The sequence below is a fragment of the Corella eumyota genome, chromosome 6, assembly GCF_963082875.1.
Source record: "Corella eumyota chromosome 6, kaCorEumy4.1, whole genome shotgun sequence".
NCBI classification, from domain to species: Eukaryota; Metazoa; Chordata; class Ascidiacea; order Phlebobranchia; family Corellidae; genus Corella; species Corella eumyota.
The window spans coordinates 9510908-9534867 of record NC_137495.1 but is presented as its reverse complement, the minus strand read 5'-3'; the positions used below and the strand labels follow the sequence as shown (position 1 = coordinate 9534867).

At 35.5% G+C, this 23960-nt stretch overlaps 2 protein-coding genes and 9 non-coding genes across 11 annotated transcripts; 5 read left to right on the top strand and 6 right to left on the bottom strand.

The window, feature by feature from the left end:
• Positions 1-6713: 6713 nt before the first annotated feature.
• Positions 6714-7493, bottom strand: LOC145755787 (uncharacterized). Its single transcript, XM_082572033.1, has one exon. The coding sequence runs from the start codon at positions 7491-7493 to the stop codon at positions 6714-6716; it is 780 nt and encodes a 259-aa protein (XP_082428159.1).
• A 4324-nt stretch (positions 7494-11817) lies between these two features.
• LOC145755785 (zinc finger BED domain-containing protein 4-like) lies at positions 11818-12459 on the top strand. The gene has a single exon (XM_082572032.1). The coding sequence runs from the start codon at positions 11818-11820 to the stop codon at positions 12457-12459; it is 642 nt and encodes a 213-aa protein (XP_082428158.1).
• An 8-nt stretch (positions 12460-12467) lies between these two features.
• Positions 12468-12539, bottom strand: Trnae-cuc (transfer RNA glutamic acid (anticodon CUC)). Its single transcript has one exon. It is a non-coding gene; the product is annotated as a tRNA-Glu (tRNA).
• Positions 12540-14003: 1464 nt separating this feature from the next.
• On the top strand, positions 14004-14075 carry Trnap-ugg (transfer RNA proline (anticodon UGG)). The gene has a single exon. It is a non-coding gene; the product is annotated as a tRNA-Pro (tRNA).
• Positions 14076-14826: 751 nt separating this feature from the next.
• Trnae-cuc (transfer RNA glutamic acid (anticodon CUC)) lies at positions 14827-14898 on the bottom strand. Its single transcript has one exon. It is a non-coding gene; the product is annotated as a tRNA-Glu (tRNA).
• A 1471-nt stretch (positions 14899-16369) lies between these two features.
• Trnap-ugg (transfer RNA proline (anticodon UGG)) lies at positions 16370-16441 on the top strand. Its single transcript has one exon. It is a non-coding gene; the product is annotated as a tRNA-Pro (tRNA).
• Positions 16442-17192: 751 nt separating this feature from the next.
• On the bottom strand, positions 17193-17264 carry Trnae-cuc (transfer RNA glutamic acid (anticodon CUC)). Its single transcript has one exon. It is a non-coding gene; the product is annotated as a tRNA-Glu (tRNA).
• A 2292-nt stretch (positions 17265-19556) lies between these two features.
• Positions 19557-19628, bottom strand: Trnae-cuc (transfer RNA glutamic acid (anticodon CUC)). Its single transcript has one exon. It is a non-coding gene; the product is annotated as a tRNA-Glu (tRNA).
• A 1471-nt stretch (positions 19629-21099) lies between these two features.
• Trnap-ugg (transfer RNA proline (anticodon UGG)) lies at positions 21100-21171 on the top strand. The gene has a single exon. It is a non-coding gene; the product is annotated as a tRNA-Pro (tRNA).
• Positions 21172-21922: 751 nt separating this feature from the next.
• Positions 21923-21994, bottom strand: Trnae-cuc (transfer RNA glutamic acid (anticodon CUC)). The gene has a single exon. It is a non-coding gene; the product is annotated as a tRNA-Glu (tRNA).
• A 1464-nt stretch (positions 21995-23458) lies between these two features.
• On the top strand, positions 23459-23530 carry Trnap-ugg (transfer RNA proline (anticodon UGG)). Its single transcript has one exon. It is a non-coding gene; the product is annotated as a tRNA-Pro (tRNA).
• Positions 23531-23960: the final 430 nt, after the last annotated feature.

Sequence of the window (23960 nt, the reverse complement as noted above, 5' to 3'; positions counted from 1 at the left end):
CTCCTCATAGATTGCTCGTTTTCTTTTCGGGCTTTGTGGTTTTATAGCCTTTGGTTCGTTCTCTTCTTCACTGTCAGATGCATCACCCAGGCTTTTATTAAAAGCCATGACGTAGTCTGCGAGCTCTGTTAGGTCCGCTGAGATTTTTTCTTTATTTTCGAGCTGGATCTCGACCTCTTTGGCTAGCTCGCAGACTACGTCATCGGAGATCTTTGTCGTCAATTTATATTTTTTTTGGGTGGATCTAGTTCTGCCTCTTGGCCCCATTCGGCCTCTGTGAATCGTCGTTTTATCGGGCCTATGTCTCCCATGCCGGCCAATCGCTCCACGGGGTTTTTACAGTTGGTGGTAATGAACGCACAGGTTGCTGCGTTATCCTGTCGATCCCCGTGGACCTTGGCCGACCATGCATTATGTATGGTACATAAATTTAACTGCACTTGTCAACTGATCGTTGTTGAAGAACGATCCACCGGCGTCGTCGATCTTTATCATCTTATGTTTTAATCGTAAGCTCATCTGCCCAACGCCGGCGGAATCGTTCGTTAGAGTTGACGCGTACTCGGTCGGGAAAAGGATTGCCCCGATCATAGTTTTTCCTTTTCCCGCCGCACCATGCAGCATGAAATGCTGTGATAGTCTTATCCCATCCTCGTTGGGGTCGCGAATCTCTAACGCGGCCGCAACGAGAGACAGTTTAAGTTCGAAGTTTGTAAGTTTTTCTCCGTTGTTGCGGATATTCTTCGCCTGGGAGATAACATTGTTGATAATTTTTGTCGCGTCCTGGGTGGTCCAGTTTGTGGCTTTTGATTTCATACCCTGGAAGGCCTTGCCGATTTTTGATTTTGTCGCCCCCCACTGGACCATCCCATAAGCCCTCTTCACAAAGATTTCGGGGAAGGTGAAGTCCTCTGCAAAGAGGGCTTGCTGTCGAATCTTGCCGCTACTTTCTTTGCCGTGGATTCGTAACTTTTGAGTCCCTTGCCCTTGTTGTTGTGCTGGAGCTCTTTAGATAGTATGTCGGGCATTGCCTGAGGATTGGATTTATACATGTAGCGTATCCAATCCTCCAAGGTCTTAACCGGTCCACTGAAGCTGATTTGCATCCCAAGACTTCTTAGGAGCTCTGTTACAGTCTTCTTGCGTATGGCCGGCGTGAGACCCTCTTGCTTCTTGCGCCAAAGGACGCCATGGTTGTGTGGTCTCACACCGGCAGCTCCTCCCTCTCTCGGCCCGACAACCCCTATGAGGTCGGCGTCTGGAACATGCCTTCCGAGCCATTCTCCACCGTGAAGCACCACTTTCTGGCTCGGAAGGCCGTGTCGGTTGTTAGGTTGGCGCCGTGTTCCCCATAGTTGGAGTAGTTCTTTGAATTGTTGTTGCTGTTGGTAGTCATCTTCTGATTTGGTCTTGTTAGGATCTCGTTTCCAAAGGTTTTGGATAATTAATGCTATATCTGCGGCCTTTATATGCGATTCACTCATGTCCCTTTTTCTTATCGAACTAATTTAGAATCTATTCTCATTGGCTTATAACCACACCCTTTTTTTATTTTTATTGGTTAACAGCGAAAAAACACGAACCGAAACGAAACACTGACATGGCGCGTAAAAAAACTAACAAAAAATAATGCGCGCCAAGTCAAAATTTAACGATGTCTTGCAAATTCCATTTCCACCGTTGTTATGTACGGGATACTCATCATGTTGTCATTCTTTGTTGTTGCTGCTGTATATTTTGCTTTTAATAGGTCTTTCTTTATGGTGTCCGTATATACGTGCATTTGTGTTATCATTGCCTTGCATATAGGGTTGGCTTAACTTTTCTCGAATGTACTTAGCAATTTGGAAGTGTCTATCAGTCACTATACATTTTATTATTAAATTTTGTCCATTTTTTAGATAATTTGTTGTTCTTTTAAAACCTTCCAGCTCCATAGCATTACTACTGGTGGTTTCATTACTCTGGACAATTTAAAAGTCTATAATTTTATCAAAATACTGGTAAAATGTGAATCGAAGAAACCGTTCTTGGATTAAAGCTTTATTATCAACATACCGGATGCAAAAAGAAAGTTGTTCGTGGCTGCATATATTGGTTAACTCGTCGACTATAATCGTAAAGTAGGTATTTGGTTGTTTTATAGTTTCCATTATTTTATTTTGAACAAACAAACTTAAATTTTGAAGAATTTCCGTTTGAATTGAGTGGCCCACATATGTTGCATTTTTTTTACTAAAGTAGTTTTCCATTTTTTCAGTTCCGGATCAATTTTACTAATAAAATCAAATAATTCTAAAAAAATTATTTTATTTGTTGACTGGGTCAACTCGTCGTGGCCTCGAAGCGGTATATTTTGCCTACATAAAGTAAGGAAAAGCTGCGAAATACATTTAATCGCAAGCCTGTTCAATTGAACTTCTTCCTCATCTAGTTTCCTTTTTTCTCGGACAGCATAACATCAACCTCGGGTTGTTTTGTGCCGTCATGACGCGTGAATTTGTCGTCGCAATGTTTCCATGACGACAGGCCCTCTTGCTTCTTTCTCCAAAGCACGCCATGGTTGTGGGGCCTCACACCGGCAGATCCGCCCTCCCTCGGCCCGACTATTACATATGAAGTCGGTGTTTGAAACACCCCCTCCGAGCCAGACTCCACGGTGAAGCACCATTTTATGGCTCGGAACGAGGTGTCGGTCGTCATGTTCGCTCCCCATTCCCCATAGTTGCAGGAGCTCGTAGAACTGTTGCTGTTTGCGGAAATCATCTTCTCTTTGGGTTCTTGTATTATCTCTTTTCCATAGGTTGTCAATGATTAATGAGATAGTTGCTGCCTTTATACTAGCTGTTGCCATTCCCTTTTTTCTTATTTTATTTTTTATTGGTTAATAACGAAAACAGTCGAACCAAAACGAAACACTGGCTTGGCGCGTAAAAAAATGAACAAAAAAAAAAGGCGCCAAGTCAAAATTATCGATGACGTGCAAATTCCAATTCACATGTCGTAATGTAAGGTATTGACATTACATTGTCGTTTTTGGTTGCTATTGCTGTGTATTTCGCGTGCATCAGGTCTTTTTTAATTGTGTCTGTGTACACGTGCATCTGGGTCACCATTGCTTTGCAGATCGGATTGGTTAACGTCGAAACGTCGTACCATGGTGTTACGTCCATTGGTTGTACTGTTACATTTGCAGTGTAACCGGTTGCTGCGTCGTTAATTCCAGTTGTATGGCTATCTTTTTTTAGCATTTTTATTTTGATGTTGTTGAAGTCGTCTCCTATTTCATATCTTTTCATTGAAGATCTGCCATTAAAGACACACCATCGGTACGCACTGGCATATTTAAATCGGTCAGGTTCGGCGATATGTTTTCTTTCTTTTCGTCTTTATCATTACTACTAAGACTTTCCATCCCCAACTGCATTATTTGGATTTGCCGCCATTAACTGATCTTTAAATTTATTTTGATTGTTACGTAACAAGTTCGTTAACAGACTTTTAATAAAGCAATAGGTTATTTTTACTATAACTCAATCATGTATTTAAAAAAATGGCGTCACCAGGTGATGTTCATTGTATTTACCATTTAAATCACGCTGTTGTTACCGCAAATAACAATTTTTTTATGATATTTTACGCTTGACATTATTACTTATCGATCAAAAGTGATTTGTTAACTCGTGATGTTTAGCTAGTCTCGCAAAATTCGCCCATGTCAACAGGGTAAATATGACGATGGACCAACTATCGGTATATTGATGAAAAATGTTTATATTGTTTTAGTATTTATAGCAAAACCGAGAGGCAATAAAAGTTCGTTCGTTGTAAAGCCTTTGGCCTTCTACGTACAGGTTACGTGGCAAATTCTCGTTAAGGGCAATTTTAGAGTGCAAACTTGTGAAAAGTTTGTTGTCGTCCACATAATCACCATGTTTTTTTGTTTTTTATAAGCATGGTGTCCTTTTAGCATTCGTGAATATGCATGAGGAAACGGCATTGATGTTGCAGAACTGGCTGCAAACATTTGAAATATTCCAGTCCATGCCCTAAACAAACATTGCCTGTATGAAGGTATTAGAAACTACCCTTCCAATCTTTATTGAAGTCTTCGAACTTTGAATGACTTTCATCATAAATACTGCGGTTACTTAAAATTGCTATTGCTTTCAATAATCTCAGGTACAGATGATGTTTTTTTTTCATTGAACACATTAGTAGATCTTGACAGGTTTTCATTCGAAATTTTTTTTTCACATTAGTAATTTTCATTGAACACATTAGTAGATCTTGACAGGTTTTCATTCGAAATTTTAGCACACATAAAATGTATCCAATGCCGACATGAGCATTTAATACAATTTGTTAGGCTTTTTTTCAGCAAATGTTGCAGATATCTTTCATCTTTTATTATTTTTCTAAATAAATTAAAAATGATAATAAATAGATGCTAAATAAATTTGTAGTAGTTATACTACTTTCTTTATACCTCCTTTCTACTAGTTACTCTTTTTGTAACAAACAGAATACTTATTGTATGTTTTTGACTCTGTCAGTATGTGCCCAACCAAAAAGGTGTGCACCAACCTATACTCTGTCACCCACACTGGCCATTCATCCATCCAGTCTGCCAGCATTGTTTAGCAATATGTACATTTTACCTTCATTGCACACAGCCTATTTGGAGGGACCCCATAATTTTAACCCCAATTCACTGTGATGCGTTAAATGTTACCATGAATGGAAACATTCCCAATAAAATACGACATCGTCTAGTTAGGGCAACAATTCAGTCTATGATATCCAAAACATCTGTATTTAATCGGTAACCATATCTTTATGAGCGTAATGAAATGGCTAAATCATTGATTATAAAATACCCATGTCTCGCGAATGAAAATAAACTACAGTCTCATAAGTTTTATGCTTTTTGAACCTAAACAATAAACAACTCAAAACAAATACGTAAGTATTTTAAAGCCTGTAAAAAGCCTCAAGGCCCTGCATCGAAAAAAATGTATAAAATGAATGACAGTGCCAGCACATCAATTTCATAGGTCACCGATACATGTATCTGGTATTTCATTACATTTGTTTAAACATTTTACATGTGAAATATTGCAAGTATTAAGCCATATTTGATTTTTTATTATCTAAATTAAATAATTATTTTTTGAACTTATAACTTGGACAATTTTGTTACAGCACATTTACATTATGTTTGTAATATTCTTGTATCGACTTATAACAAGAAAATATTACTTAAAAATGTTAATCCGAAATATCCCGACTTGAAACATAAATTGTTGTTTTAAATTTAACTCTTATTTTCATAAAATTTTTCTTATTAATTCCTATTTTTCATTTCTTTACAAGATTTTATCGTGTGTCGGACATTAATTTACCTTACATTTTAAGAATTTTTTGCCAAAAACAGTTAATTTTTTTCCTAAGATAAATAAATTATTTTTTGCTGTGCATCAGGCGTCATCCAACTTTACCATATCAGGACCATCTCAAAACGGCTGAGCACCATAAAATGTGATCCAGGCATTACTACAGAAGCTTTATCTTCAATAAGCAATCTAACCTAAATTACAAATTACCTTTTTAATTTGGATGAGATGTTTAAAAAAATAAGTGGGATAAAAGTAAAAACGTTGGTTTTATTGACCTGGGTAATAATGTTGAAAGTGAAACAAAAGGAATAGCCAAAAATGCTATAGTGTTCATGCTTTTCCCCCTTTGATGAAAATTTTAAGGTACCAGTTGCGTATTATTTTACGGATGGTTTGCCTGTCTAGTTTTAGCAAATCTTGTAAAAAATATATTAAAATATTTATTCATTAACAATGTGAAGGTGGTTTCACTTACGTGTAACGGATCTGGTTGCAATCAAAGTATACTGGGAAGAGATTTTTCTAACATTTGCCACCACAAAGAGTTATTTTTCTCACCTAGTAGATTCCTGTTTCGAAATACATGTTTTTTAGATAATTGCCATTTAATAAAATTATTTTGAAATTTATTAGGACAGTACAAAATTATTAGAACTCCAACAGAAATAATAAAGTGGAACTATAAAAAACACAAAAGGGCTCAGATTACCAAATGAACTTTTAAAAAATCATATGGAATTTGCAACACAAAAAATGAAAGTAAATCTGGCAGTACAAACTTTTAGTTCTTTCCAGCATGGTAAAATCAATTTCTGCAAGAGGTTAATAAATCTGTTGTTAATGAATTTGACGGAAGGTTCATTTTAATTAAAATAAAAGGCAATTTTGTTTGAAATAGCAAAATTTAAATATTTTTATGTAACGCCTGATTAAATGTTTTTAGTGATTGGTGTATGGTAATCCCAGTAACCATTTTTAGTGTCATCTAGCCGTTAATATTAATTTAGTAAACCTTTCTGTGTGCATAATGTAGTCTCTATCGTAGCTTAAGTTGTTTAATGTTAATGTAACTTTCGCTATTACAAATCTTTATGTAAGAGTAATTGTATTAAAGGATGCCTACACAATTTGTTGCAATAATTACACAATTTGTTGCATGTAAAATTCTACCGTCAGAATGACGCTTTCGTTCAAATGAATTTGGAGGAATAATAGATAATGCAGCTCCAGTATCAATTAAAAATCTGCGTTGTGTAGTTTTATCAGTAATGTAAAATAGACGACTAGAAGTATTAGCAACAACATCAGTCGTCTTTAGTTGCTGCCTTCCGCGTTTCCCGATTTCCTGCAAGGGGGTTTACATTTCCTTGCATCCGGACCGAATTTGTTGTGGTACCAACACAAGTCAGAAGATTGCGAAACAAGGTTTAAACGTGAGTTAGAACGGTTTCGCCGAAAACTGCGCCCTCTTGGCCGTTCAAAGTTGATTTTTTCTAGGCGTTCAAGACGAGCAATAATTTGGTCCAATTTTTGGTCTGAATTTTGCGTCACAACGTTCACAGACGGTGTCATGACCTCCATTATGCTGTCAGCCATTCGTGCTTGATCTTCCAGCGGCAAATTTTGATTTGGGGATAAAATCATTCGCACATTTGGAGAAAGCCGTCGTAAGAAAAGCTCATTTAACAAACCATTGTCAACAGAGTCTATACTTTGTCCGAGTAATTGTTTCATTCGACGTAAAAGCTGCGTGGGTTTGCGATCCCCCATATCTTCTTTAGACAAAAGTTGTTGAAGACGCTTTCGCTCAGAAACAGTTGTCCGTTTGATTAACTCTTCCTTTAACTTATCGTATGGGTTTTCTGTTGGTGGTGTAATTATGATATCCCTAACTTCTACTGCGTATTCGGGTGCAAGCGAGGCTATTATACATTCAAACCTATTCTTTTGGTCGACAATATTTTTGTTGCTAAAATTTGCCTCCACTTGCGAGAACCAAAGTTGCGGGTCAGCCGGCCAGAATGGTGGTATTCGAATAGATTCCGTTGATTTAAAATACGAATTTGACGATGAAGAATTTTTTAAATCCTCCATTTTTGATCTTGTTTTCCATTTTCAGTAAATCCAATAAAAGATCACGTCGGGGTCACCAATAAAGGATGCCAATAATTACACAATTTGTTTGTCAAATTTATTGCCTTATTACCTCAGAACCATCCGGATAAGTGTGTATTTTCTATTTTCCTCAAAATTAGAATCACAAGCTTTCCTTTTTTTAACTGCTGCATAAAATATTCCCTCAGCACTTGTTCTCTTTTTAATAAACAGTGGTAGTCTTTTTCCCCGCACTGGGTATAGAGCTTTATTATTACTCAACCCGAACAACTTTTCCTACACTTATTATAACAGCCATTCAACTTTGTTTGTACTGTGTTATTAAAGCAACAAAATTATTGCTTAGGCAAGATGCACATAATAGACAGTGGAAAATAAGAAAACGAAAGTCTACTACAAACAGTACACATTATTAGGTACAATGCCTAGACTACATGTATGCCATGCGTGTACCGCAAAACCAAGTTTTGTAACCTGGTTTAAAAGTGCCCTGTTTTACTAGTAACTATTGTGACTGCTACTTACTTCATTTAATTATGTACGCCCATATTCTTATTTAACACTAAATAAACATAAAATAACGTCCCAAACTATTGGTAACTTGCATTCAGCGGCACGGGTAGCGTTTCGTGGTTGACTTTTAATATCTTTAGCGTTCCGGTACTCTGTCTTGGGACCGCGTAAAGTCTGGTTGGCGCCGGAATAGAAACAAAATGTAAAATAGAAACAAAATGTAGACGCTATCGAAAAATAAGATAGTGTAGTAATAAAGTGTAAACTAAAAAAAAGCTTGTCTACACTTCTGTTGGCCTGTCTGCAAACAGAAAAATTGGACATAAACTTTTAAGGTAATATTGTCAGTACTTAATACGCTACAAGCAGACAAGACAGATTGCTAATTAGGCTGAAACCTTTTTCGCGCGATCTAACTGACGACTGATTCTAAACCGTTGTTACGCTTTTTTTCCACAAGCCTGTCTTCACTATGGCAAACAGATTCTTAGCCTGGTAGTAAGTAAATTAGAAGACTTCCCTTATGAAGGCAAGTCAGTCGATATATGATGACGTCATTCTCTTTTTTTGGCTTTCTTTTTCCCGCGTTTCCCCCCTTTTAGGACATACTGGGTTTGCACATGTCCTCTGGCTTGCTGATTTCTCTTATTTTTGACTTTATTTTGTGGTGTCAAGCCACAAGTATCTCTTTTGGTTGTTTTGTTCAAGTTTTTTTTATCAATTCAAGTAAAACAATCAAATTTAACACAACACTCAACATGAAAAAAATAGCATTAATAATGATGCTGTATAGCACCAGGTCTCGTCTCTCCCTCTCCTCATAGGGCGGATGTTCTGTCGGGTACATCAAACCCTTCTGATCCACCTATTTCGGGGATCACCCACTTTTCAAAGGTATGGAGATCGATGTCACAAAGGCACTGAGCGTCGCTGTTTGGATGATTTGGGCAACCAGGTAAGGCCATTAATGTTTGGCCGGCTGGCTTCACTCTTTCTTTGACTGTTAATGTAGTGTCGATGTCAGAGGCCAATTTCGTTTTTTTGTTGATAAATTCCACCTCTTCGTCCGACGAGCTTTCACTAACGTATATTGGCCGTTTTCGTTTTGGACTTTGTGGTTTTGGTTGTGCTTGTTCTTCGTTTTCGCTGGCGTCTCCAAGGCTTTTGTTAAAAGCAAAGACGTAGCCTGCGAGCTTTGTTAGTTTCGCAGACATTCTCTCTTTTTTTTCGAGTTGTTGCTCGACCTCTTTCGCCAGCTTACAGACTACATCATCGCTGATTTTGGTGCTCGGCTTGTATTTTTTTAGTGGGGGGATCTAGGACCGCTTCTTGTCCCCACTCCGCTTCTGCAAATCGTCGTTTGATAGGATTGACGTCTTCCGTGCCGGCCAATCTTTCCACGGGGTTTTTGCAATTCGTTGTTATGAATGCGGAATTATCCTGCCTGTCCGTCCCCGTGTACTTTGGCCGACCATGCATTATGATACATGAATTTTACGGCGGACGTGAGCTGATCGTTGTTAAAGAACGATGCCCCCGCGTCATCAATTTTTATCATTTTATGCTTAAGACGCAGGGACATTTGGCCCACGCCCGCACTGTCGTTGGTTAGAGTAGAAGCGTACTCGGTCGGGAAGAGGATAGCCCCGATCATGGTCTTCCCCTTCCCGGCCGCTCCATGTAGCATGAAGTGTTGTGACAGCCTAATGCCATCCTCGTTGGGGTTGCGAATCTCTAACGCGGCCCCAACGAGAGATAGCTTCAGCTCGAAGTTGCTCAACTTCTCCCCATCATTTTTTATATTCTTGGCCTGGGAGATCACGTTGTTATCGTTAACCAGTTGGTGGCTTTGGCCTTCATACCAGCGAAGGCTTTTCCCATCTTGGATTTGTTGCTGCCCCAGGTTACCATGTCGTATGCTCTCTTTACGAAGGTCTCTGCAAATGTGAAGTCCTTCGCAAAGAGGGCTTGCTTAAAAGCATTCACTGCGGGCTTAGAATCGAAGGTTGCCGTGACCCGTTTCGCTATGGCCTCATAGGATCGCATGCCTTTGCCCTTGTTGTTATTGCTTAGTTCTTTCGCAAGTATATCGGGCATCGCTTCTGGATTCGTTTTGTACATGTATCTATCTGATCCAGTCCTCAAGGACCTTCACGGGTCCAGCCCAGCTGATCGCCATTCCAAGTGTCCTTAATTGTTTTGTTACCGTTTTCTTCCTGATTGCCGGTGTGAGGCCCTCTTGCTTTTTCCTCCAGAGCAAGCCATGGTTGTGGGGCCTCACACCGGCAGATCCCCCCTCTCTCAGGCCGATTACGACATAGGAAGTCGGAGTCTGATACACCCCCTCCGAGCCATCGTCCACGGTGAAACACCACTCTCTGGCTCGGAAGGAGGTGTCGCTCGTCATGTTGGCCCCATAGTCCATAATTCAAGGAGCTCTCGGAATTGCATTTGTCGTTTGAAGTCATCTTCTGCTTTGGTGCTATTCGTATCTCTTTTCCAATAATTTTGAATGATTAGTTTCGTGGTCGTTTTTTAATATTTCTAGCGTTCCGGTACTCTGTCTTGGGACCGCGTAAAGTCTGGTTGGCGCCGGAAAAATGTTTTCAATTTTTAAATGTTTGTAAAATGCTATTTTTATTAAATCTGTAACGCTGGACTATTTCTCTTTCTGTATATTTTTCCAGGGGATTTGTGATATCTTTTAATCGTTTTTTGGGAATTTTATAATTTGTATTTGTTATTTCAACGATTTTCAAAGTATCCATTTTAATAAAAAATTGCTTAACAATCGTTAATTCCTATTAACAATATTTAATAACAATTTGTAACGAAAGTTTCTATAGCGTACATTTTTTTTATAATAATAGTCTTAAGCCTGAGCAGCCAAATAGGCTAAAGGTCTAGGTTTTTTGTTTACTAACAGTAACCAATCTTTACCAAGTCTAAATTAATAAAAAATTAATTGGTAAATTATTACTAAAACCCTAATTAATTATTTACAATAACTTAAATCTCGCGCAAAAAAAGTAAACAAAGCGTCCTTGGTTACAGCGAAAGTCAACAAAAATGTCGTTCGCTGTTTTGATTCGCTATAGCGATTTCAAACCGGTTTAAACTAGGGATGGGCCGAGTCCGAGTATTCGACCCGAGTAATTGAGTTATTTAGGATTCGGGCTCGTCGAATATTTTTTTTGGACTCGGCTGCCGAATCTCACGCATGTGTTTTTAATCAATTGTAACAATTATAAGAGATACGGTATTTCATTTTTTTTTTGAGATATTAAACTTGTCTGGACATGTCTGCTTTTGTTGCCGTAGCAACGTTTATTGTAATTGTGCAATAATTGCGCAACAATGCGAAGCTTATAATACAGGAGTAACAGTGTGATGCTTTTTTATTCATTTAAAAATGACATCAAAAACATCATACGTATGGAATTATTTCGATATTTGTTTAAAAGATAATTGTAAGGCTATTTGCAGTTTGTGCAATTACCGTATTAGCCGCGGTAAAAGCAATGCTAAGTTCGTTAATAAAACATCTTTTATCGCGCCATAATATTGATGTAAAAAACAAGACTAGCGAACAAGAACAGGCATCGACCAGTACGGAAATATTTGCAAAAAAAGAAAATCTCAGCTTACAATCGATGATGTTTTAACCAAAAAGCAAAGTTTTTTGCCCAACCATCCACTGACGCAAGCCATTACCAAACGTATTTGTGAGATGATCGCCATCGATTTTTTACCACTTTCTATCGTAGAAAACAAAGGATTTCAGCGATAAATGAATGAGATTCAACCTCGGTATAACATTCCATCACGAAAATATATTACAAAGCAAGCCCTACCACAAATTTATAATCAAGTTAAACAAAAAATCATGGCCAACTTGAACAATAAAGTAGGATCGACCAGTGCAACAACGGATATATGGACCAGTCTACAAAATTTAGCCTACATGAGTGTCACTGTCAATTTTGTTTCTTGGGTGAAAGGAGACCTTTGTCGCTTTTCTTACGTGTTGGCTTGCAAAGAACTAGAAGGATCGCACACCTCAGAAAATATTTTAAACGAAATTCGCAATCAAGAACTTACCTGGGGAGTTAAATTTGATTACATAGTTAGCGACAATGCTGCCAATGTTGTTAAGGCATTGCGTGATGGTGACATTTCAGGGGTGAGATGCATGGCTCATACTTTGAACCTGATAATTCAAAGTTCGTTAAAGGATTGTGAACAGTCTATTATTGACACTCTCGCGATGTCGCGAAAAATTGTTAAGCATTTTCATCATTCAGCGCGCGATACTGCTCGACTTAAAGAATACCAATTAGCAAACGAGATGCCTCAGCACAAGCTCATTCAAGAGGTTCCCACCAGGTGGAACTCCAATACATCATATTGTCAAAACTCTAGTCAAAATTGAGCAAAGTATTCCTACACTGGGAATCGAACCCTGGCCGCCTGGGTGAGAGCCAGGAATCCTAACCCCTAGACCATGTAGGAGATATATTACTGTCGTTGAAACCGGCGTAATGTTTATTTAATTAAACAATCGATATGTTAATATGAAAATATTTGCATAAGCCAAGAACCAAACCAAGCTCCAAGCGTGACACGCATAAACTTTACCACTGATGTTTGATACTGTCTTTAATATAAGTTCTGTTAAGAATAGTGCACACACTTTGTAATTATATTTTTATTGGCTGTTACCTTACTTGTATACAATTTCTTTAATGAAGGACCATTTTTTTATCAACTTTATTGTAAATTGCGTTTTTTTATGTTAAAAATACTATAATATATATTTTTTTACCGTTTAAATATTAAAACAGCATTTCTTTTTTTGTATATATATCTTTATCCTTGATGTGGAAAGATCAAATGCGCGACCTAAACTTAAAGTAACATGAGCAACTCCAACCCAGTCTCGAATTGCTTTTAGCAGATTGGGATATTATAAATTATAATTGTCGGGTAATTATGCTGCTGATTATTGCTAGCTCGGCAGGAGTTGATACCGTTTATAGCGCTTTACTCAAGGTCGCTGCAGTATGAGAGCAATGGGGATTGAACCCACGACCTATTGGTAGTGTAGCAAGTGTTCTTACCACTACACCACGCTGCTGGTATAAACACGTATTCAATAAAACCATATTTAATTTTAGGTTTGCAATTGTTTTAAATTAGATAGACATTTTGAATATTGACTTTTTTTTTGGTATAATGTCCGAAACCAAATTACCTTTTAAAAGTATTTTTCTTTAATTGCAAAAAGTGCGATTAACATTAATATGGGATAAACTAATCACGCGATCAATACGGAATTACATTAACTTTAATCGTTATGCAGAAACAATTCTAATTCTTAATGCATCATATTATCAGAACGCACCTCGAAATTGAAAAAAAATGCTACACCGGGAATCGAACCCGGGCCGCTTGGACAAAAGCCAGGAATCCTAACCCCTTGACCATGAAGGAGATGTAATTCGATGGTTGAAACCGGCTTAATATTTATATACCAAAAATTACATGTTTTTTAATTTTGTAAGAAATATTATGGAAAAAAAATGTAAATAAAAACAACTTAAAACTTGTTCTGCCCTGAATAAGACCTAAACTTCTCACACCCAAGTCGACCAACCAAGTGCAACAATTCACTTGCAATAGGTTGAATTTAATATTTGAAATCAAGCGATTTGGTGGTCTGGGGTTATGATTGTCGCTTTGGGTGCGAGAGGACCGGGTTTAAATCCCGGACGAGCCCAAAGCCTTTTATCAGTTTTTTAAAACTTTTTATGCTTAGATTGTCATGTTCATACTTTTCAATGGAAAAAAACGTAAATAAAAACAACTTCAAACTTGGTCTGCCCTAAAGAAGACCTGAACTTCTCATACCCAAGTCGTCAAACCAAGTGCAACAATTCACTTCCAATAGCTTGAATTTAATATTTTACAACAAGCGGCTCGTTGGTCTAGGGGTATGATTCTCGCTTTGGGTGCGAGAGGTCCCGGGTTCAAATCCCGGACGAGCCCATTTACTTTTAACAGTTTTTTAAAACTTTTTATGCTTAGATTGTCATGTTCATACTTTACAATGACCTGTTGCATTACAAAGTGTGCTGTTAGCCTAAATAGCGTACTCTTTCTAAATATGTTGTTAGATTTTGTAAGTCAAATTGCCGAAGAAAATTTTTAATTTTAATCGCAACATACTTACGACATCTTTTTCGACAAATAGTATAACATATTTATAGAAATATTAAATCTATAAGATTTTAATTTAATTTTTTAATATTTATATTTTTTGTAAATTTAATTGTCAGTGTGTTTTGCTTATTAAAATTGAAAAAATTACGTACCGAAAACGTTTTCATTTTATCTGTCATGCTAGGTATCATAGTATATTTTAAATTTACTTACCTCGAATAAAGATCAAAAATCACATTTGTTACCTAAATTTTGCAGTTTAAATTTAAAAAACGTCATTATGGTTGTTAGAAATATCACCGGTTTAATTTATTTTATAAACAAGATGTGCGCTACTCTGGGACGAAGCCAGGATCTCCTGTTTACTAGGCGCTTTACCATTAAGCCATACCGCCTTCGTAAAAAGTCAATATATTAGTTATGTCGTTATAAGTAAATGTATTTAGCAAAATAAATTATTTTATTAATAAACCCTTTTAAAGAATGTCCAAATTAATTTCAATTTGTTATCATTTTAAGGTAATTAAAAGATATATACATCATATTGTCAAAACTCTAGTCAAAATTGAGCAAAGTATTCCTACACCGGGAATCGAACCCGGGCCGCCTGAGTGAGAGCCAGGAATCCTAACCCCTAGACCATGTAGGAGATTTATTACTGTCGTTGAAACCGGCGTAATGTTTATTTAATTAAACAATCGATATGTTAATATGAAAATATTTGCATAAGCGAAGAACCAAACCAAGCTCCAAGCGTGACACGCATAAACTTTACCACTGATGTTTGATACTGTCTTTAATATAAGTTCTGTTAAGAATAGTGCACACACTTTGTAATTATATTTTTATTGGCTGTTACCTTACTTGTATACAATTTCTTTAATGAAGGACCATTTTTTTATCAACTTTATTGTAAATTGCGTATTTTTATGTTAAAAATACTATAATATATATTTTTTTAACGTTTAAATATTAAAACAGCATTTCTTTTTTTGTATATATATCTTTATCCTTGATGTGGAAAGATCAAATGCGCGACCTAAACTTAAAGTAACATGAGCAACTCCAACCCAGTCTCGAATTGCTTTTAGCAGATTGGGATATTATAAATTATAATTGTCGGGTAATTATGCTGCTGATTATTGCTAGCTCGGCAGGAGTTGATACCGTTTATAGCGCTTTACTCAAGGTCGCTGCAGTATGAGAGCAGTGGGGATTGAACCCACGACCTATTGGTAGTGTAGCAAGTGTTCTTACCACTACACCACGCTGCTGGTATAAACACGTATTCAATAAAACCATATTTAATTTTAAATTTTAGGTTTGCAATTGTTTTAAATTAGATAGACATTTTGAATATTGACTTTTTTTTTGGTATAATGTCCGAAACCAAATTACCTTTTAAAAGTATTTTTCTTTAATTGCAAAAAGTGCGATTAACATTAATATAGGATAAACTAATCACGCGATCAATACGGAATTACATTAACTTTAATCGTTATGCAGAAACAATTCTAATTTTTAATGCATCGTATTATCAGAACGCACCTCGAAATTGAAAAAAATTGCTACACCGGGAATCGAACCCGGGCCGCTTGGATAAAAGCCAGGAATCCTAACCGCTTGACCATGAAGGAGATGTAATTCGATCGTTGAAACCGGCTTAATATTTATATACTAAAAATTACATGTTTTTTAATTTTGTAAGAAATATTATGGAGAAAAAATGTAAATAAAATCAACTTAAAACTTGATCTGCCCTAAATAAGACCGAAACTTCTCACACCCAAGTCGACCAACCAAGTGCAACAATTCACTTGCAATAGGTTGAATTTAATATTTGAAATCAAGCGATTTGGTGGTCTGGGGTTATGATTGTCGCTTTGGGTGCGAGAGGACCGGGTTTAAATCCCGGACGAGCCCAAAGCCTTTTATCAGTTTTTTAAAACTTTTTATGCTTAGATTGTCATGTTCATACTTTTCAATGGAAAAAAACGTAAATAAAAACAACTTCAAACTTGGTCTGCCCTAAAGAAGACCTGAACTTCTCATACCCAAGTCGTCAAACCAAGTGCAACAATTCACTTCCAATAGCTTGAATTTAATATTTTACAACAAGCGGCTCGTTGGTCTAGGGGTATGATTCTCGCTTTGGGTGCGAGAGGTCCCGGGTTCAAATCCCGGACGAGCCCATTTACTTTTAACAGTTTTTTAAAACTTTTTATTCTTAGATTGTCATGTTCATACTTTACAATGACCTGTTGCATTACAAAGTGTGCTGTTAGCCTAAATAGCGTACTCTTTCTAAATATGTTGTTAGATTTTGTAAGTCAAATTGCCGAAGAAAATTTTTAATTTTAATCGCAACATACTTACGACATCTTTTTCGACAAATAGTATAACATATTTATAGAAATATTAAATCTATAAGATTTTAATTTAATTTTTTAATATTTATATTTTTTGTAAATTTAATTGTCAGTGTGTTTTGCTTATTAAAATTGAAAAAATTACGTACCGAAAACGTTTTCATTTTATCTGTCATGCTAGGTAGCATAGTATATTTTAAATTTACTTACCTCGAATAAAGATCAAAAATCACATTTGTTACCTAAATTTTGCAGTTTAAATTTAAAAAACGTCATTATGGTTGTTAGAAATATCACCGGTTTAATTTATTTTATAAACAAGATGTGCGCTACTCTGGGACGAAGCCAGGATCTCCTGTTTACTAGGCGCTTTACCATTAAGCCATACCGCCTTCGTAAAAAGTCAATATATTAGTTATGTCGTTATAAGTAAACGTATTTAGCAAAATAAATTATTTTATTAATAAACCCTTTTAAAGAATGTCCAAATTAATTTCAATTTGTTATCATTTTAAGGTAATTAAAAGATATATACATCATATTGTCAAAACTCTAGTCAAAATTGAGCAAAGTATTCCTACACCGGGAATCGAACCCGGGCCGCCTGGGTGAGAGCCAGGAATCCTAACCCCTAGACCATGTAGGAGATATATTACTGTCGTTGAAACCGGCGTAATGTTTATTTAATTAAACAATCGATATGTTAATATGAAAATATTTGCATAAGCCAAGAACCAAACCAAGCTCCAAGCGTGACACGCATAAACTTTACCACTGATGTTTGATACTGTCTTTAATATAAGTTCTGTTAAGAATAGTGCACACACTTTGTAATTATATTTTTATTGGCTGTTACCTTACTTGTATACAATTTCTTTAATGAAGGACCATTTTTTTATCAACTTTATTGTAAATTGCGTTTTTTTATGTTAAAAATACTATAATATATATTTTTTTACCGTTTAAATATTAAAACAGCATTTCTTTTTTTGTATATATATCTTTATCCTTGATGTGGAAAGATCAAATGCGCGACCTAAACTTAAAGTAACATGAGCAACTCCAACCCAGTCTTGAATTGCTTTTAGCAGATTGGGATATTATAAATTATAATTGTCGGGTAATTATGCTGCTGATTATTGCTAGCTCGGCAGGAGTTGATACCGTTTATAGCGCTTTACTCAAGGTCGCTGCAGTATGAGAGCAGTGGGGATTGAACCCACGACCTATTGGTAGTGTAGCAAGTGTTCTTACCACTACACCACGCTGCTGGTATAAACACGTATTCAATAAAACCATATTTAATTTTAAATTTTAGGTTTGCAATTGTTTTAAATTAGATAGACATTTTGAATATTGACTTTTTTTTTGGTATAATGTCCGAAACCAAATTACCTTTTAAAAGTATTTTTCTTTAATTGCAAAAAGTGCGATTAACATTAATATGGGATAAACTAATCACGCGATCAATACGGAATTACATTAACTTTAATCGTTATGCAGAAACAATTCTAATTCTTAATGCATCATATTATCAGAACGCACCTCGAAATTGAAAAAAAATGCTACACCGGGAATCGAACCCGGGCCGCTTGGACAAAAGCCAGGAATCCTAACCCCTTGACCATGAAGGAGATGTAATTCGATGGTTGAAACCGGCTTAATATTTATATACCAAAAATTACATGTTTTTTAATTTTGTAAGAAATATTATGGAAAAAAAATGTAAATAAAAACAACTTAAAACTTGTTCTGCCCTGAATAAGACCTAAACTTCTCACACCCAAGTCGACCAACCAAGTGCAACAATTCACTTGCAATAGGTTGAATTTAATATTTGAAATCAAGCGATTTGGTGGTCTGGGGTTATGATTGTCGCTTTGGGTGCGAGAGGACCGGGTTTAAATCCCGGACGAGCCCAAAGCCTTTTATCAGTTTTTTAAAACTTTTTATGCTTAGATTGTCATGTTCATACTTTTCAATGGAAAAAAACGTAAATAAAATCAACTTAAAACTTGATCTGCCCTAAGAAGACCTGAACTTCTCATACCCAAGTCGTCAAACCAAGTGCAACAATTCACTTGCAATAGGTTGAATTTAATATTTGAAATCAAGCGATTTGGTGGTCTGGGGTTATGATTGTCGCTTTGGGTGCGAGAGGACCGGGTTTAAATCCCGGACGAGCCCAAAGCCTTTTATCAGTTTTTTAAAACTTTTTATGCTTAGATTGTCATGTTCATACTTTTCAATGACCTGTTGCAATACAAAGTGTGCTGTAAGCCTAAATAGCGTACTCTTTCTAAATATGTTGTTAGATTTTGTAAGTCAAATTGCCGAAGAAAATTTTTAATTTTAATCGCAACATACTTACGACATCTTTTTCGACAAATAGTATAACATATTTATAGAAATCTTAAATCTATAAGATTTTAATTTAATTTTTTTAAATTCATATTTTTTGTAAATTTAATTATCAGTGTGTTTTGCTTATTAAAATTGAAAAAATTACGTACCGAAAACGTTTTTATTTTATTTGTCATGCTAGGTATCATAGTATATTCTAAATTTACTTACCTCGAATAAAGATCAAAAATCACATTTGTTACCTAAATTTTGCAGTTTAAATTTAAAAAACGTCATTATGGTTGTTAGAAATATCACCGGTTTAATTTATTTTATAAACAAGATGTGCGCTACTCTGGGACGAAGCCAGGATCTCCTGTTTACTAGGCGCTTTACCATTAAGCCATACCGCCTTCGAAAAAAGCCAATATATAAGTTATGTCGTTATAAGTAAATGTATTTAGCAGAATAAATTATTTTATTAATAAACCCTTTTAAAGAATGTCCAAATTAATTTCAATTTGTTATCATTTTAAGGTAATTACAAGATATATGCATCATATTGTCAAAACTCTAGTCAAAATTGAGCAAAGTATTCCTACACCGGGAATCGAATCCGGGCCGCCTGGGTGAGAGCCAGGAATTCTAACCCCTAGACCATGTAGGAGATATATTACTGTCGTTGAAACCGGCGTAATGTTTATTTAATTATACAATCGATATGTTAATATGAAAATATTTGCATCAGCCAAGAACCAAACCAAGCTCCCAGCGTGACACGCATAAACTTTACCACTGATGTTTGATACTGTCTTTAATATAAGTTCTGTTAAGAATAGTGCACACACTTTGTAATTATATTTTTATTGGCTGTTACCCTACTTGTATACAATTTCTTTAATGAAGGACCATTTTTTTATCAACTTTATTGTAAATTGCGTTTTTTTATGTTAAAAATACTATAATATATATTTTTTTACCGTTTAAATATTAAAACAGCATTTCTTTTTTTGTATATATATCTTTATCCTTGATGTGGAAAGATCAAATGCGCGACCTAAACTTAAAGTAACATGAGCAACTCCAACCCAGTCTTGAATTGCTTTTAGCAGATTGGGATATTATAAATTATAATTGTCGGGTAATTATGCTGCTGATTATTGCTAGCTCGGCAGGAGTTGATACCGTTTATAGCGCTTTACTCAAGGTCGCTGCAGTATGAGAGCAGTGGGGATTGAACCCACGACCTATTGGTAGTGTAGCAAGTGTTCTTACCACTACACCACGCTGCTGGTATAAACACGTATTCAATAAAACCATATTTAATTTTAAATTTTAGGTTTGCAATTGTTTTAAATTAGATAGACATTTTGAATATTGACTTTTTTTTTGGTATAATGTCCGAAACCAAATTACCTTTTAAAAGTATTTTTCTTTAATTGCAAAAAGTGCGATTAACATTAATATAGGATAAACTAATCACGCGATCAATACGGAATTACATTAACTTTAATCGTTATGCAGAAACAATTCTAATTTTTAATGCATCGTATTATCAGAACGCACCTCGAAATTGAAAAAAATTGCTACACCGGGAATCGAACCCGGGCCGCTTGGATAAAAGCCAGGAATCCTAACCGCTTGACCATGAAGGAGATGTAATTCGATCGTTGAAACCGGCTTAATATTTATATACTAAAAATTACATGTTTTTTAATTTTGTAAGAAATATTATGGAGAAAAAATGTAAATAAAATCAACTTAAAACTTGATCTGCCCTAAATAAGACCGAAACTTCTCACACCCAAGTCGACCAACCAAGTGCAACAATTCACTTGCAATAGGTTGAATTTAATATTTGAAATCAAGCGATTTGGTGGTCTGGGGTTATGATTGTCGCTTTGGGTGCGAGAGGACCGGGTTTAAATCCCGGACGAGCCCAAAGCCTTTTATCAGTTTTTTAAAACTTTTTATGCTTAGATTGTCATGTTCATACTTTTCAATGGAAAAAAACGTAAATAAAAACAACTTCAAACTTGGTCTGCCCTAAAGAAGACCTGAACTTCTCATACCCAAGTCGTCAAACCAAGTGCAACAATTCACTTCCAATAGCTTGAATTTAATATTTTACAACAAGCGGCTCGTTGGTCTAGGGGTATGATTCTCGCTTTGGGTGCGAGAGGTCCCGGGTTCAAATCCCGGACGAGCCCATTTACTTTTAACAGTTTTTTAAAACTTTTTATTCTTAGATTGTCATGTTCATACTTTACAATGACCTGTTGCATTACAAAGTGTGCTGTTAGCCTAAATAGCGTACTCTTTCTAAATATGTTGTTAGATTTTGTAAGTCAAATTGCCGAAGAAAATTTTTAATTTTAATCGCAACATACTTACGACATCTTTTTCGACAAATAGTATAACATATTTATAGAAATATTAAATCTATAAGATTTTAATTTAATTTTTTAATATTTATATTTTTTGTAAATTTAATTGTCAGTGTGTTTTGCTTATTAAAATTGAAAAAATTACGTACCGAAAACGTTTTCATTTTATCTGTCATGCTAGGTATCATAGTATATTTTAAATTTACTTACCTCGAATAAAGATCAAAAATCACATTTGTTACCTAAATTTTGCAGTTTAAATTTAAAAAACGTCATTATGGTTGTTAGAAATATCACCGGTTTAATTTATTTTATAAACAAGATGTGCGCTACTCTGGGACGAAGCCAGGATCTCCTGTTTACTAGGCGCTTTACCATTAAGCCATACCGCCTTCGTAAAAAGTCAATATATTAGTTATGTCGTTATAAGTAAACGTATTTAGCAAAATAAATTATTTTATTAATAAACCCTTTTAAAGAATGTCCAAATTAATTTCAATTTGTTATCATTTTAAGGTAATTAAAAGATATATACATCATATTGTCAAAACTCTAGTCAAAATTGAGCAAAGTATTCCTACACCGGGAATCGAACCCGGGCCGCCTGGGTGAGAGCCAGGAATCCTAACCCCTAGACCATGTAGGAGATATATTACTGTCGTTGAAACCGGCGTAATGTTTATTTAATTAAACAATCGATATGTTAATATGAAAATATTTGCATAAGCCAAGAACCAAACCAAGCTCCAAGCGTGACACGCATAAACTTTACCACTGATGTTTGATACTGTCTTTAATATAAGTTCTGTTAAGAATAGTGCACACACTTTGTAATTATATTTTTATTGGCTGTTACCTTACTTGTATACAATTTCTTTAATGAAGGACCATTTTTTTATCAACTTTATTGTAAATTGCGTTTTTTTATGTTAAAAATACTATAATATATATTTTTTTACCGTTTAAATATTAAAACAGCATTTCTTTTTTTGTATATATATCTTTATCCTTGATGTGGAAAGATCAAATGCGCGACCTAAACTTAAAGTAACATGAGCAACTCCAACCCAGTCTCGAATTGCTTTTAGCAGATTGGGATATTATAAATTATAATTGTCGGGTAATTATGCTGCTGATTATTGCTAGCTCGGCAGGAGTTGATACCGTTTATAGCGCTTTACTCAAGGTCGCTGCAGTATGAGAGCAGTGGGGATTGAACCCACGACCTATTGGTAGTGTAGCAAGTGTTCTTACCACTACACCACGCTGCTGGTATAAACACGTATTCAATAAAACCATATTTAATTTTAGGTTTGCAATTGTTTTAAATTAGATAGACATTTTGAATATTGACTTTTTTTTTGGTATAATGTCCGAAACCAAATTACCTTTTAAAAGTATTTTTCTTTAATTGCAAAAAGTGCGATTAACATTAATATGGGATAAACTAATCACGCGATCAATACGGAATTACATTAACTTTAATCGTTATGCAGAAACAATTCTAATTTTTAATGCATCGTATTATCAGAACGCACCTCGAAATTGAAAAAAATTGCTACACCGGGAATCGAACCCGGGCCGCTTGGATAAAAGCCAGGAATCCTAACCGCTTGACCATGAAGGAGATGTAATTCGATCGTTGAAACCGGCTTAATATTTATATACTAAAAATTACATGTTTTTTAATTTTGTAAGAAATATTATGGAGAAAAAATGTAAATAAAATCAACTTAAAACTTGATCTGCCCTAAATAAGACCGAAACTTCTCACACCCAAGTCGACCAACCAAGTGCAACAATTCACTTGCAATAGGTTGACTTTAATATTTGAAATCAAGCGATTTGGTGGTCTGGGGTTATGATTGTCGCTTTGGGTGCGAGAGGACCGGGTTTAAATCCCGGACGAGCCCAAAGCCTTTTATCAGTTTTTTAAAACTTTTTATGCTTAGATTGTCATGTTCATACTTTTCAATGGAAAAAAACGTAGATAAAAACAACTTCAAACTTGGTCTGCCCTAAAGAAGACCTGAACTTTTCATACCCAAGTCGTCAAACCAAGTGCAACAATTCACTTCCAATAGCTTGAATTTAATATTTTACAACAAGCGGCTCGTTGGTCTAGGGGTATGATTCTCGCTTTGGGTGCGAGAGGTCCCGGGTTCAAATCCCGGACGAGCCCATTTACTTTTAACAGTTTTTTAAAACTTTTTATTCTTAGATTGTCATGTTCATACTTTACAATGACCTGTTGCATTACAAAGTGTGCTGTTAGCCTAAATAGCGTACTCTTTCTAAATATGTTGTTAGATTTTGTAAGTCAAATTGCCGAAGAAAATTTTTAATTTTAATCGCAACATACTTACGACATCTTTTTCGACAAATAGTATAACATATTTATAGAAATATTAAATCTATAAGATTTTAATTTAATTTTTTAATATTTATATTTTTTGTAAATTTAATTGTCAGTGTGTTTTGCTTATTAAAATTGAAAAAATTACGTACCGAAAACGTTTTCATTTTATCTGTCATGCTAGGTATCATAGTATATTTTAAATTTACTTACCTCGAATAAAGATCAAAAATCACATTTGTTACCTAAATTTTGC